The 16,935-nt window shown below is 37.1% G+C and overlaps 1 protein-coding gene across 1 annotated transcript; it reads right to left on the bottom strand.

Annotated features, from left to right (window-relative positions):
- Positions 1-2,399: 2,399 nt before the first annotated feature.
- ECT8 (evolutionarily conserved C-terminal region 8) lies at positions 2,400-6,511 on the bottom strand. The gene is made up of 9 exons (XM_068463974.2): positions 5,893-6,511; positions 5,678-5,754; positions 5,146-5,299; positions 5,001-5,062; positions 4,438-4,848; positions 3,824-4,357; positions 3,487-3,699; positions 3,242-3,394; positions 2,400-2,786 (listed from the first exon to the last, which is right to left on the bottom strand). Exons 1-9 carry the CDS (start codon positions 5,927-5,929, stop codon positions 2,751-2,753), a joined length of 1,677 nt encoding a protein of 558 aa, XP_068320075.2. The 5' UTR covers positions 5,930-6,511; the 3' UTR covers positions 2,400-2,750.
- Between the last annotated feature and the right edge of the window lie 10,424 nt (positions 6,512-16,935).

Here is a 16,935-nt window from a genome sequence, read left to right as displayed (position 1 = left end):
CGCGAAAATCTCTAGGCGTTTTGAAGGACATGATTACCACTCACTTTGCATGGTCACTGTCCGGTCCGTAGAATATGGATTTTGGAAAGAAGTTAGTTTGAGGATAAGTGTGTTGGTGCTCAGTGAGTCGAACGTAAATCCTTTTTTACTTCATGATGGAGATTGAGCACCTGCCTAATATTTTGCATCCAAAAAACTTTCGCGTGGTTTACTTATTCGTTGCGGAATAAAAGACGCGAAATTGACCCTCTTTCGTTCGTGATATCAAAATTTCCGGCAATAATTAGTTTCGAACTTTCCGGTTACCTTTGCGCTTCACCAGAATGTATCCATTCCCGATTGACCTGCATTTTTGGTTGAATCAGGCAAGGGGCCAATAATGCTAAAACAGAAATACGGGTAAGTTGTTGGGACGCAAGATTCTAAAACGCGCTAGTCGGGCCGGTGTTTAGCGTCAAGTCGGACTATGCAGATTTAAATAAATTTAATATTTCATGTAAATAAGTATTATACTTAAAAAAAAAAAATACATATATATATAAAGGGTTAATATCAGTTTACTTCTTGATTTTCAACATTTGGTACATGATGTTTTTTTCATCTTAGAATGGTACTTAAATTATATAATTTTGGAATACTTTCATACATCCGTTAAGGTTGGGTTTACCGTTAACTGATGATAAGACATCCACGTAGGCAATGATTGGACACCATGTGATATTAAAAAATAAAAAAATAAATATTTTTTTTTTTTTAAATTGGGCGTATGCACCCACCCTTCCCCCTCCCTCTTCGACTCCACCCGCTCCATTTCTCTCTTCCCCTCCTACTTCAAGCGCATTGTCAAAGCCCTAGACGTCTGCAACGCCATCCGCGACGGAATCGAGCAAATGCGCTGGTGGCTTAAGCTGCTCGACATTCTTGATCGTGACAGGACACTTGGCGAGGGCCAATTTCTCCGATTTCACACCAGATCATCACCACAGCCACTTATCACAATCCCAAAGCCCCAAATCCCAAACCCCAAATCTCAAATCAAATCATACAAGACCACACATATACATATACATACACAGTGGATTGAAATTGAATCTCTCTCACCCTAAAAAAATTTCTTACAGAAAAAAAACAATGGCAAGTCGAACCGATGCGTGGGAACCAGAGAATGGTAGTTGCAGGCTGGATCGAAAAGACGACGGAGAGAGAGAAATTTGGATATTTATTTCTATTTAAAATAGGGTTTTTATTTCTATTTCTGGGCATACCCAGCAATCATGGCATTCCAAGCAACCAGTGCTCCCGCAGCACCACTGTCGTCTTCCTCCCATTTTGCCCCTCCGTCCCTCCTCTGCCTCAGTGCTCCCGCAACACCAAAAATTGCTCGTCGATCCAAGAGACGACACCCTCCGCCGCGATTTCCAGAACCAGACAAAGGACGGGTGAGAGTGCGTCGTCGGGGTCGTCGGCGCCGTTAATTTGGATCGCGCCGCATACAAGGGAATACGATCGGGGAGTAAAGGAGGGGCCAGATGAGAGAAGACGCCTTCGTAATTTATTAGAGTTATGGACGTTTGGAGAGAGAAGAAGAGAACTGAGAGGGAAGAAGATGGAATTGCAGAAGTCATGGTGGTGCGGCAGTCGGACGGGAAGGAAGAGGTGGGTAGGGGTGTGACATTCCAAATTTGTTTGCTTTTATTTTTATTTTATTTTTATTTAAGTTTTAAAGTTTTTAATTTTTTAATTTTTTTTTTAATATCTACATAGGTCCATATTGACACGTGACATTCGGTCATTGTCCATATGGACGCCACATCATCATTTAACAGTTGGCTGTCATTTAACAGCCGACTTGACAGCCAACTTAATAGACGTACCAAACTACCCCATGTCCCAAAATTAAGACTTGAGGTATGACTCTGGAATGAAAAAAATTTCATGTACCAAATGTTAAAAACCACGAAACTTTAGGATAGTAAACTAAGATTAACCCATATATAAATTACAAAATAGAATGACATATATATTATGAAGTATTGAAGCATAATGAAAATATGGAAAACATATAATGTGTGTTCATTTAAGTATTCAATAAGTCCATTACAATTTATTAAAAAAATATATGCAAAATGAAATTTATTTAGTTTCTGTCTATGTGAGTCACAACATAGGCGGATCTAGACGGGCTAAATAGACGCATCAACAGTTCTAGGCGCCCTTTTTTAATTTTCATACGCCTAAGCATTAATCGGGCTATTGACCAATCGCATAGCCTCTAGACAGAACCTAAGTAGCAGTAGGTAGGAATTTTTAGATCAACGTTAGGAGGTCACAATATTAGGATCGAGTCATCAATATTTTGCACTAATAGAAAATCGACGGATTATTCTCCCACCAAGATATTTTAAAGAAATTAAAGCTACCAGCATTTTTTATTTTTTCTTATTTTTTCTTTTTCCGAATTACATTTGTGAACACAAAACAAAGAACCAAATACACTTTATGCTGAGAGAACAAAAGCTACTGCATGTAGGCAGAGGAGGGAGAGAGAGGACTTGGATTCCAAAGCCACCATTTCATCTCTCATTTTTTTGATGGGAAAACGACGATGGCGATTCTACGTCTTCGGATTTCATCTGCAAATTTACATCTTTTAACTGCTCGAAACGTTGATTCTGGTTTTCTGGTGTATAATCTAGTCTGTCATATGCCCATATCTCTGCATCCTTTCCTTTGCCTTTAACCTGAGGCCCCTACTCAGCACCGATACTTAACTCACTTATTTTTTGCTGCAACATAAAACACAATTTCTGGTTAACATTCCGAGATGAAAACAAGTTTCAAGCAAACCGAAAGAACAAAATTTAACTCTCCCGCTTTGTCCTTCTGCACTCCTCTCCTTGTTTATGCCTGTATATTTTTTTTCTTTGATTTATCCAATGCCCGAAGAAATGAGAGGAATGCAGGGAAAGAAAACGAGAGTGCGGAAATCAATTCCCCACAAAATATAATACATGTTATCCTATCCGAAAGAATAGAATAAAGTCATCCCCATTTCAAAAATTTGAATGGCACCACACCCTCCACTTTGTTACTTGCTTTATTCTTAATCCTTTTGTAGTTAAAGAGAATCATCTTTCTAACACCAATATTGCATTTGATCCTTTATACGTGCAAGAATTTTACTTAATCAACTTTTTCTTTGACTGAAAAGAATCGAGAGAAAGGAAGAGCAGCGGCATACCTGCAGTTCGTAGTAAGGTGTAGATTGTCTGATCCTCTTCTCCTGCATCATTTTCTGGCGGCTTTCGTAGAAATCAAAATCATCCAGTATCGATGTCCTTGACATATGATTTTTAAATATGTTCAGCAGTTCAATACCCTGAAGAAAATTCACCTGTAAAATATAAATATAATCACAGATTCAGATTGATAATTTGAGATAATATGCAGAGAAATGAAATCAAACAATTAGTTGGTTTTGCACACCTCTTGCGTGTCTCTACTATTGGTCACAGGCTTGTTCTCATTATTCTCGAGTATTATATGTCGTAACTGTGGGTTTGGGACGTCTTTTATGACATGCCACTTGACCGGAAAATAACCATTCCACTTATCCTGCTGCCAGAAGTCCATGTTCTTATTGAAGTCAACACGACCAATCATCTCAGCTACTCCACAAAACTGACCACTTGCATTAACCTGAAGCACATCATAAAACAGAGAAGCAAAGATTGGATTAGTAAATCATTTCAGAGACCAAAGGCCTAAAAGTCTGCAGTAGAAAATTCCTGCATCAAAAATAGGGTCTAAATCTCCAGCATACCGAAAAGAAGAGGAAGACAGGACACTTGCAGCCCTTCTGTGCCGCCTTCTCTTGTGCATCTTGATACGCATTGTCTAGCCTCTTGTTCCCGTTAGGAGTACTAGCCCACACATTGTACTTAATGCTTTTATGAATATCATCTTCACTGTAAGATTTGATCACAAAGAAAAGTGCTTGCTCGTATTTGGTTGGAAAGTCGGGGAGGTTATATTGATCCTTCCTAATGACAGACGCTATGCCATCAGATTTTCCATTCTCTTTGTCAGCTCCGGACACCAATGCACCTTTAGGATTGGTTGTTCTGGGACCATGGTTCTTCTCATTAAACAGATTAATATCCTTAACACCATTAGCCTTACTTCTTGGTTTCAACTTGTCAGAGGCACCCCAGCCCTTTGCATTTGTTTTTAAAGTTGGAGAATTGTTTGGATAGAGCAGTCCGGCTGTCCCTTGGTTATAGACCGCACCCTTTGCTACCGAAAAGTAACCTTTCGCTAGCGCTTCTGTTTGAAGACTTGGGGGACGCAGTGAGGCCTGAACATCATTGAAAAATCCATCAAAATGCGCAAGATAAGAGAATACAATGCCACCAGCAGAAAGAAATAGTACTCTACCTTGTTCACTGGTTTTGACTGATTTCGCGCACCATAGCCTGATTCAACATCCAACGGCTTGGAAGATTTAGAGAGTGGAGCACGAGTGTGACTAGGGGAAGAGAAATTAGGTTTATAGGGCGGTGTTTCTAGGACTCCATTGTAGGGATTTCCAAATGTTCCATCTCTAACAAGAGATGGATCCCACAAGTAGGGTGACTGGACGAACTCCCCATGAGGAGGAAGAGAAGGGTTATATCCAGAGGAAATAGGAGCTTGGTACACGGGGCTCATGGGGGGATACATCTGTTGACCAACGTACTGCCCATCACTACCGATTGGAGAAAAGGGCATGTACGTCGAGTATGGATCATAACCAGGCTGAAATCCTGGCATCAAGTAGACAAAAGATCCATTATCTGCTTGCATGACCTAAATGAAGCAATAGTGACTATAAGATCATTTTGTTACAAATCGCACAATACCAGAAGTAATCAAAAGGCACGTTGAAATCAACGGCCGTAAGAATCCAGATACATATCAATGTTTTTTGTGCGCAATTGTGAGATAGTAAGGGAACTTACCGGGTATTGCATCTCCATCCCGGTTCCACCAACATAGTATCCATTGTTTTCCATTTCATAACCTGCGAACATGGTAACAATCAGATGTTAAAAGTATTCTATGAACACGAATTATGGACCGGAGTCATGAGAAGCTGCAGCAAACCTGGATACGTGTATCCGTAATATGTGGTGGGTGGATAAGAAGTCAAGGATTCATAATCTGCATCTGCATCACTTTTTTTGACACTAGCATTTGTATCTCCCACGGTTGATATACATGATGCTGTATCAGATGGGCTCCCATCCTTGCTGAGGGCCTTTAAGACACACACAAACAAACCCAAAAATTCATAAATCAGATATTCATGGATCATTAAGCAAGCAGAAATAAAAACTCTGCGAATCGCGCATCGAAATCTAAATATTCAACATGGCAACTCAATCTGAGCTTGAAAGCTTGAGCGTTAGGCCTAAAAACACCCAGTAATCATTGCAATTAAATAAGGGAAATGATTTTCACACCCTCTTCGTCCCTTGGACTCGAATAAATCGACGGTGAATCAAGAGACAGAAACAAACAAGGGAGTGCAGTCAGTGCAGGAGGAAAAAAGGGAGTGCGAAAAAGAGTTGTACTATTTGGATATACAGCATGACAATTGAAATTCAAAAAAGACATGAAATAAATTGAAAATTACCAGATTGGAAGTGAACAATTCTGAGGATTGAACATGTGGGTTTGAATCTTTTTCTTCTTCCTGCTCTCTTTTAAGAGCTGATCACATAAAATCAGATTACGGAGTTAGCTCAATCAATCACATAAACAAAACAAAACAAAAAATAAAAAAATAAAAACACAAAATTCAGAAGAAAAAGAAATTAAAAGAAAAGAAAAGGAGAGGAGACTGCATACAGTTGTGATGAAATTGAGGTGCAGCAGCAGCAGCCATGGCCTCTCTCCAAAGGTAAAAGAAAATCCTTTTGAATCAATCAAATGAAATCAAACTAAAAATAAAAAGCAAAGATATTTTTGGGGTGTGTTTGTTTTGAAAGAGAATCCTATAATTTCTCAAACAATATTAGTATCTGTCTCTCTGTCTGTCTATCTATCTATCTATCTATCTAAAACAATCTAACGTTGTAACAACACAACAAAACCGGCTAAAAAATTGGCGCTCTGTAATCTCTGCTGCCCAAAACTCCAACAATCCCACTCCTCTTCTGCTGCCTTTACTACTAAATTTCCACTTTTTCTTTCTTTTGGAGTTTTTCTGTTTTTCCAAAACAAAATAAAATTCTAATCCAAACCCAACAACAATCACCAAATCACACACAGAAAACACAAAAAGTTTTTGAATTGGAAGGAGAGAGAGAGAGAGAAATGGTTTTACATGAGAACAAGAAGAACAAGAAAGAGCTTCAAGTTAAAACAGCTAACAGCAGACAGAGACACGATAAAGTCAACAACAGCAATAACAACAATTTGTGGCAAATGGACGGTGTTGAGGCCTCCACGTCCTCTCCTTATTCTTGTTAAATATTTATGGAAATTAATCATTTAAATATTTAATGATATTGCTTTTCTTCAACCATGCAGACATATTATTCTGGTTGTACTTTCTGCTTCAGGTTACTGTTTTCTTGCCTATTTGTGGGATCTTTCTATTTTTTCTCACCACCATTGGTTAAAGGTTTTAACTTTTATGGATCCATAATCATTATCAATATTCATCGAGCCTGAAGCTACCGTCTTTTAATATATATATATATATAATCGTTATTGTTGGTCTTCTAAAAATCTCATTGTACATTCTAAATTTTTTATATTTGAAAAGAAAAATACACTTGTAAGAGTGTAGAATGAGATTTTTAGAATGCGAATAACACTTCCTTATATATATATATATATATATTTGTAGTAATATATACACGTAGCTTTCTTATTCATAAATCCCAATTTCCAAATCTCCATTCATTTCTTTTTTCTTTTGGTGGTGAAATGAATACCATTCAACATATCAAGGCCTCTATAAAACCAATGCTAGTTCACGTCTCTTCCACCTGGACCACCACCTACAACCTCTACATGGTCTCTACATGGTCTCTACATTCCTTATCCTCCATTTTTATTTTATCCAATTTTTAATATCTTAAAATTCTCTTTTAATTGTTCCTTAAAATCGTACATGGAAATGAACTCCTTAAAATGAACATGATACACTGAATTAAGCATAAAAACCTTTGAGCAAATATTGAATTAATGGTGATACTAAAAGCGCTTTAGGATGTCTCGAAGATATTGTCACATCCCGTCCCGGATCCTCACTACATCTCTGGCTCGACTACACCGTAGCACCATATTGTTCACTTGGGGCCCCGACTACGCTTTCACGGTTTTGTTTCTGGGAACTCACACGAGAACTTCCCAATGGATCACCCATATTGGGATTGCTCTCGTGCGAACTCACTTAACTTCGAAGTTCCTACGGAACCCGAAACCAGTGAGTTTCCAAAAAGCCTCTTGCTAGGTAGAGATGAGACTATACATATAAGGCTTACAGGATCCACACCTGGGCGATGTGGAATGTTACAATCCACCCCTTTAAGGGCCCAACGTCCTCGTCGGCACACTTCCAGCCAGGGATTGATTATGATACCAAATTGTCACATCCCGGCCTGGGCCCCCACCACATCCCGGACTCGACTCCACCATAGCACTATATTGTCCACTTTAGGCCCCAACCACTCCGTCATGGTTTTTTTTTTGGGAACTCACACGAGAATTTTCCAGTGGGTCACCCATCCTGGGATTGCTCTCGAGCGAACTTGCTTAAGTTTGAAGTTCCTATGGAACTCAAAGCTAGTGAACTCCCAAAAGGTCTCGTGCTATGTATAGATGACAATATACATATAAGGCTTACAAGATCCACTCCCCTGGGCGATGTGGGATCTCACAATCCACCCCCTTTAAGGGCTTGACGCCCTCGTCGACACACTTCCAACCAGGGATTGACTCTAATACCAAATTGTCACATCTCAACCTGGACCCCCACCACATCCCGGGCTCGACTCCACCGTAGCACAATATTGTCCGCTTTGGGCCCCGACCACGCCTTCACGATTTTGTTTCTGGGAACTCACAAGAGAACTTCCCAGTGGGTCACCCATCCTGGGTTTGCTCTTGTGCGAACTCGCTTAACTTCGGAGTTTTTACAAAACCCGAAGCCAATGAGCTCCCAAAAGGCCTCGTGCTAGGTAGAGATGAAACTATACATATAAGGCTTACAGGATCCACATCCCTGGGCGATGTAGGATGTTACAATCAACCCTCCTTAGGGACCCAACGTCCTCGTCGACACACTTCTGGCCAGGGATTGGCTCTGATACCAAATTGTCACATCCCGGGCTCGACTTCACCGTAGCACAATATTATCCGTTTTGGACCCCGACCATGCCCTCACAGTTTTGTTTCTAGGAACTCACACGAGAACTTCTCAGTAGGTCACCCATCCTGGGATTGTTCTTGCGCAAACTCGCTTAACTTTAGAGTTCTTATAGAATCCGAACCCAGTGAGCTTCCAAAAAGTCTCGTGCTAGATAGAGATAAGAATATACATATAAGGCTTACATGATCCACTCCCCCACCACCTACAACCTCTATATGGTCTCTACATTCCTCATCCTCCATTTTTATTTTATCCAATTTTTAATATCTTAAAATTCTCTTTTAATTATTCCTTAGAATCGTACTTGGAAATGAACTCGTTAAAATGAACATGATACAATGAATTAAGCATAAAAACCTTTGAGCAAATATAGAATTAATGGTGATACTAAAAGCGCTTTATGTCACATCCCGCCCTGGGGGGGACCACTTCACGGGTCTGCTCCATCACCGTAACACGATATTGTCCTCTTTGGGTCCCGACCATGCCCTCACGGTTTTGTTTTTGGGAACTCACACGAGAACTTTCCGATAGATCACCCATCCTGGGAATGCTCTCGCGTGCTACTCGCTTAACTTTGGAGTTCCTACGGAACCCGAAACCAGTGAGCTCCCAAAATGCCTCGTGCTAGGTAGGAATAAGAATATACATATAAGGATCACTTCCTTGGACAATGTGGGATGTCACACTTTAGGATATCTCGAAGATATGCTTGACTTACTACTGTATACTTATAATGTCATTCTTTATTAAAATATAAAAGGAGAAAATTGAATAATAACATGATACGTTGAACTGTGCATCAATGATACAAATCACTTTAAGTAGAGGACTATTGTAATTAATGATGATGCTATGAGCACGTCTTGAAAAGAATGCTATAAGCACTTAAAATGCTATTATATAATCACAATACGTCTTTTCCTTTAAAGAAAAAAAATTGCAATTATATACCCGGTATTTGAAACATATTTGCAAGACGCCCCAAAACACTCATGGTAACGTAATGCAACGATCCACATATCCCGATTGAGATGCCTTCCTACAACAGGCGCATTATCTTTGGCCTTTATGCTCCTTTTTATCTGGTAGCCAGACTAATTTGATGCCACCAATGATACTTCATCAAAATCTAGTGGTTTATTTTTCACATCATGTTGTATACCGACATCAAAATTCTTTATAATACACAGATGTATGAAATGCATCAATTTTAGGTTGAATAATTATTATAATTTAGTCATGCAAATCAAGTTGTTTAATATGTCATACACCAGTGCATTGTAGAATTTTCGCATCACATAACATGAAATTGTAATTTTATTTGCTCTAAAAACAAGAGGTTTATGAGTTTATGGCAATTATAATCTTACACAATTCACGATAATTGTGTGTTGACAAAAAAAAGACAATGATCATTGTGGAAACTGCACAGAAATTAGGTTAAAATATACACTTATAAGTTATATATCTAGAACGATCTTACCTAGAAAATAGCAATAATCGCAAATGAGAAAGAGATATAGTAGTTAAGTCATCGATCTAAGATTTTAAATTGCATCAAGCAGGTGTAAGTGCAACATCACTGCATAGATTTGTATTATTATTTTTTTCATAGTCCCTAACTTTTAAAGATAGCATGCTTAATGCTTTGGCCTGGTTTTTTATAATTTAAAAAAAAATAAAAAAATAGTGTGGGCGGGCAAAATTTTAAAATCAAAATGACCTTGAATAGTTCAATAATTTAGGTTAAGCGTCAGCCTGAAAATAAAATAAATTAGATGATAGAAAAGAAGTAGAATAAATTTAGGTAGTGTCCTGGAAATTTCTGAAAAGCCAGAGATCTAGAACTAGAAGAAGGACCAAGAAGAAGAGGGCCTGTAAAGGTTTTCTTAGTGGGTAAGGGTTCCTTCCTAGCCATCCACCCATCTCCAACCATTTAAAACCATTGACATTGGCCAGCCCCAATTTCTTTATAAAATTCAATCTACGTGTATTGCACACTTGAAATATTGAATCTGGATTGTACGCAATTTACACCATTTAGAATTAGGGTTTTCTACATAATTTGGTAAGACTTTTGAAATTTGGGTTTTCACATGGTGCCACTGATAATCATCCTATTGGTGAATTGATTTAAGTTTGTTGTGTGATGTTACAACGTGATTGAGAATGTAATATTCGACATGTCTATCGTAAAATGAATTTTGTTGTTGATAAGTTGGCCAACCTGAGCGTCTCTCATACTTTGGATCCGGTCTATTTTGAGCAAGCTCCATCTTTCTCGATCTCGCGCCATTATCTTGTAATTTCCCTTTTGTTTGGCTTTTAGTCCGGCCCTTTGTTTAACAAAAAAAGAAAAAAGAAAAAGAAAAAAAAACCAAAAGGAAAACGTAGAACCTATTTGGTAAGATGGTGTAGCTATGTAAAAAGTTTGTATTTCAAGTGGTTATTAAGAACATTCATTCATGTGTCAAAACATTTGTACTTTATCATCCCGAATATCGTTTAGAAAAAAAAAAAACCGAAACCGAGTCAATTTTCCCTAATGGTGTAGCTATGTAAAAAGTTTGTATTTCAAGTGGTTATTAAGAACATTCATTCATGTCAAAATATTTGTACCTTATCATCCCGAATATCATTTAGAAAAAGAAAAAAAAAAACCGAAACCGAGTCAATTTTCCCTAATTACTGAATTTAATATTAGGAAAAGAAAAGTCTATAAATAAGCATTGTGATACCAATTAATTAAGAACCCCCATACATGGTCAAGATCTCCTTCTATTGTTGACTAAACTTTGCCTCCAAGTGCTAAGTACTTTTGTTTGGGTAAAGATTGAAACATGTACGTTGAATATGGTGTTAATTTCGATTTGATTATAAATTGTCCAGCGCAAACAAAACTAAGCAATCCCATTAAGGTTGCAACAGTTGTTACGTCTCATATTATTTTTATACTTTCATCCCATCCAAAAAATTGTTCATCGTAAACAAAACTAAGCAATCCCCGATCGATGACACCGAGGCTTCCATTTTATTGTGAGTCATGAGTTTGAAATTTGACCTCACAATTATCTTATGTATGTTTCATGACGCAGGTACTTCTTATTGTTGAGGGCTGATCAAACAACTTGATCCATACACATCACAGAAGTACCTAATGAACTTGCATTCTTGCTCTCCAATCAACACAACCAGGAGTTGATTTTTCTTTTGAATTTTCATCAGCATACTTGCCCAAGTTGGGATAAATTTATTTTATTTTGGGTCTATTGTCCTAATCAAATTGTTAGGTACATTTAATCTGCTTTGAAAACAAAGGAGGGAAAGATCGGGTCACTACTCACTAATAACACTTTTTTTTTCTTATTAGTTTGCACTCAGCGAGGGTTATTAAAAAGAAGCACAACTCACGGTTTTAATTGGTTTTACATTTGTCTCTAAAATGTTTTGCATTAACTTTATGAATCCTTACCACTTAACTTTCCGGTTTAAAGATATTTTTCTCTATTTATAAGTTGGAGGTCTTTTTTTTATTTGTAAGTGGGAAATCTTAGATTCAAGTCTTGTGTACAGCAAGTTCGATTCCAAATCATGTGATGACTCATTGTGCGGCTTAATAACCAATTGTTCACCACTTAGTATAAATATATCGGTGCATTAAAAGAAAAAAAAATTGTAATGAAGCTTATGGTGCAGGGTAAATGCTAGTAAATTTGTTTTATTCTTGTTTTTGTACAATTTTGCAAAATGTACTAAAAATCATGAGTAACATTTTTGTGAAAAAATGATTTATTGACTTTTCAAAAGATCTTTGTCATGCCCAGTAAAAAAAGAAATGTTATCAGCCATTTAGAACCAGTATTTTTTTTAACGAATAATATTATCTATACTAATGGAAAAGAGGTGGGCTTAGCCTCACAATGAACTAGTAATAATGTGTTTCAACTTCGTCATTGGCGAGAATTAAATCTAAGATCTCTCACTTATAAGTGAAGAGGATACTACTAGGCCGTAGTACTAAATAATTTAGAAATGGTATTTAGAGGGGTGTATTCAATTGTGATTTTGAGTGATTTTGATTATTTTAATGAATCTAGGGGTATTCAATTAGAATTTTAAGTACTCATTTGAAATTCAAGATGTATTCAATTAGAATTTTAAGATAGTTTATTAAAATCCTTAGAAATCTGGGTGTATTCAATTAAGATTTTAAAGAAGTTTATAATTGTGACATCCCACATCGCCCAGGGGAGTGATCCTTAAATGTCTATTCCCATCCCTACCTAGCGCGAGGCCTTTTGGGAGCTCACTGGTTTCAGGTTCCGTAGGAACTACGAAGTTAAGCGAGAAAGAGGCTTGAGCAATCCCATGATGGGTGACCCACTGGGAAGTTGCTCGTGAGTTCGCAAAAACAAAACCGTGAGGGAATGGTAAGCCCAAAACGGACAATATCGTGCTACGGTGGTGGAGCGGGCCCGGGAAGTGATCCGCCCCGGGCCGAGATGTGACAATTTGGTATCAGAACCTAACCCTGGCCGCGTGTGTGCCTACGAGGACGTCGGGCCCCTAAGGGGGGTGGATTGTGACATCCCACATCGCCCAGGGGAGTGATCCTTAAATGTATATTCCCATCCCTACCTAGCGCGAAGCCTTTTGGGAGCTCACTGGTTTCGGGTTCCGTAGGAACTCCGAAGTTAAGCGAGAAGGAGGCTTGAGCAATCCCATGATGGGTGACCCACTGGGAAGTTGCTCGTGAGTTCCCAAAAACAAAACCGTGAGGGAATGGTAAGCCCAAAGCGGACAATATCGTGCTACGGTGATGGAGCGGGCCCGGGAAGTGATCCGCCCCGGGGCGGGATGTGACAATAATATTCTAAGTGTATTCAATTAGAAATTGATTTTAAAGAATTTGAGAAAGTTGAGGAATTAGAGAGAATTGGAGAGATTTCGTAGTGTATTTAAAGCATCCACAAATCTCACATCTCTCCATGAGATTTCGAGGGAATTGAATCAAAATTTTATATGGAATCTCTACAAATCAATTAAACTATATAAAAATCCATGAATTTATAAATCTATTAAAATCTCTCAAATTCTCAGTTGAATACACCTCCCTAGTTACATAATTTTTCTCTAATAATAGTTTTTAAGCTAAATAATTGAAAATTAAGAGCCCAAGAGTTTTACGGGCCAGATAGTCCACTTTTACACCAAACTATTAAACATGGGCCCAATGCTCAGCCCATTTAGACATTCTTTCATTAGGCTTTATTTTAGTTCATGGTTCATAACTTTGTTTGATGCTTTCATGGTAACGCAACATACTTGATCTTTCATCATTCTTTTGTTTGTGTAACAACACCAGACAAAGCTTGAAATGTGCAGTTACAAAACATGAAACTCAGACAACATTAGAGCAACTCCAACTTTTCATGATGTTGCCTCATATTAATTTTTAGGAAATGAAATGTTAGAGAGATCATATTTTTATTTATAGCACGCCAGTAAATGAACTTATCTCATTGTATGTTTGTTGTATGCATATAGTCAAAATTGGAAAGAGTTCCCGTAAATTTTTAGGGAAACCCTAAATTTGGGAGACTGGTTGGAGCTGTTTATGTCAATTTCCCAAATTCTAAATTAGTGAAGATTTTGGAAAAGGTTGGATGTTTTTATGGACTATTCTCAGTTTGTTGCAAGATGATTTTACATACCGTGCTAAATAGTGTTTTATTTATAAGCAATATTTTACTTTAAACTAATTTAAACTACAAAGTTTAAACTCAGAACCATAAAAAGAGGGCATTCTACATATTCCAGCCAACTTCTAATCACTACTAAAACCTAAAAATTCCAGACTTATCTTCAGAATAAAGAGGCCCACCTTTTGACTTCCACAAAAAGGATCTAAATTCCAACCCTAATTCAACAAATGGAGTTTCTAAATACTCCTAACAATGTGTTAGTCGCTCTCCTGCTGGAGGGAGTTCGATCAAGAATTCAAGCTGATTGTATGAGCATCTTAATTACCTGCTCCCATCTACAACTCACGACTTTGCTCAAAAGGCCAAGTATACATATGCATGAGACAGAGAAGAAGACAACAGAGTTCCTGCAGATTTTATATATTAATGTGAAAAAGCTTGACCTGACTCACTCAATGCACATGGGCGTTAGATTGACGTTTACATCTTAGCTAGATAGTTAGATTGGTACTTGTTCTTATTAGAGTGATGGCCAAATTATTCACAACATGATAAAAATAGTGAGCGATGAGAGTTGTTAGGGTAACGGGAGAAGCACCTTGATTCATGTAAATTTACTTGATGCCCTTTCCAACCCTCTCATTGATCACTAGTCTACTCTGCTAAACTGCATATCAGTATATATATCCTTTAATTGTATGTGAAACAATCTGATATGTTTTATGTACACACTGTTAATTTGAATCACACACAACGGTATAAATATATTGTCTAACAACAACATACTAGATTGACAAGAATTAATATTACGATATAACAATTCTAAAGTTTAACATAAATATTCTTTCCCAAAAAGAGAGTAACATAATATGAGTCATAATTTTATGTTCTTCAGATATAAGATGTTACATATATACTAATGTGTGGTAGATCACATGTTGTCACTTGTTTATCACTGTATATCCATATATTATAATGAATTAGCGACAAAGTTGATACATCATGAAAGAAAACATGGAATACAATATTAATAAACAAATACATGTATTATAACGACAATAATTTCTCAATTTAACGCAATAGCTGATCTAAACTCTAAACATGAAATGCATAATCTAGACAATTATCCTTTCTGAAAGATGGGATAAGTTGCTTAACGCAATAGATTTGTCTTAAACTGTTATGGATGATCATTGATATGTTGTACTAATAGATTAATCGGGGCCTACAATGGCACATTCTTTTCATATTTATTAACGACAAACAAAGAAGAATCTTAACCAACCAACCAACCAATCAATCTTCTACAACGACAAAGTCTGATTGGTGATTAATAATGGCATTTATCCAAGTATTACAAGCGTGCACGTCAGGAGTGGTATCTCTCACGTTTTGCAGGAAGAAGAAGAAAAGGCTCACTCTACTGCTAAACTAATCATGCAAGCTATTTACATGAAGCATCTGTTCCTGTGGACTAACATTTTGGAAGCTACCATATAATATTTTGTGCTCTTCAAATGGACTCGATATTCTTAATATGTCTTCATTGTATGAGCATCTTAATTACCTGCTCCTATCTACAACTCAAGACTTTGCTCAAAAGGCCAAGTACGTATATGCATGAGACAGACAAGAAGACAACAAAGTTCCTGAAAATTTTATGTACTAATGTGAAAAAATATATAAGGGTAATTAAACAATGAAGTTTGACCTCACTCACTTAATGCACATGGCCGTTAGATAGACGTTTACATCTTAGCTAGATAGATAGATTGGTACTTGTTCTTATTAGAGTGATGGCCAAATTATTCACAACATGATAAAAATAGTGAGCGATGAGAGTTGTTAGGGTAACGGGAGAAGCACCTTGATTCATGTAAATTTACATGATGCCTTCTAAACTGCATATCAGTATATATATCCCTTAATTGTATGTGAAACAATCTGATATGTTTTATGTGCACACTATTATTTGAATCACACTCAACGGTCTAAATATATTGTCTAACAATAACATCCTAGATTGACAAGAAACTAATATTACGATATAACAATTCTAACGTTTAATATAAATATTCTTTCCCAAAAAGAGATTGACATAATATGGGTCATAATTTTATGTTCTTCAGATATAAGATGTTACATATATACTAATGTGTGGTAGATCATGTACTGTCACTTGTTTATCACTGTATATCCATATATTATAATGAGTTCATGAAAGAAGACATAGAATACAATATTAATAAACAAATACACATATTATAACGACAATAATTTCTTAATTTAACGCAATAGCTGATCTAAACTCTAAACATGAAATGCATAATCTAGACAATTATCCTTTCTGAAAGATGGATAAGTTGCTTAACGCAATAGATTTGTCTTAAACTGTTATGGATGATCATTGATATGTTGTACTAATAGATTAATCGGGGCCTACAATGACTCATTCTTTTCATGTTTATTAACGACAAACAAAGAAGAATCTTAACCAACCAACCAACCAACCAATCAATCTTCTACAACGACAAAGTCTGATTGGTGATTAATAATGGCATTTATCCAAGTATTACAAGCGTGCACGTCAGGAGTGGTATCTCTCACGTTTTGCAGGAAGAAGAAGAAAAGGCTCACTCTACTGCTAAACTAATCATGCAAACTATTTACATGAAGCATCTGTTCCTGTGGACTAACATTTTGGAAGCTACCATAATATTTTGTGCTCTTCAAATGGACTCGATATTCTTAATATGTGTTCAATTATTCAGGCACACTAACTCTGTGTTCACTTTCCCATGT

The sequence above is a fragment of the Pyrus communis genome, chromosome 5 (genome assembly GCF_041283825.1).
Source record: "Pyrus communis isolate YQ-2024b chromosome 5, ASM4128382v1, whole genome shotgun sequence".
Classification (NCBI taxonomy): Eukaryota; Viridiplantae; Streptophyta; class Magnoliopsida; order Rosales; family Rosaceae; genus Pyrus; species Pyrus communis.
Note: the sequence above shows the minus strand (reverse complement) of the source record. Positions and strands in the feature narration are given on the sequence as shown.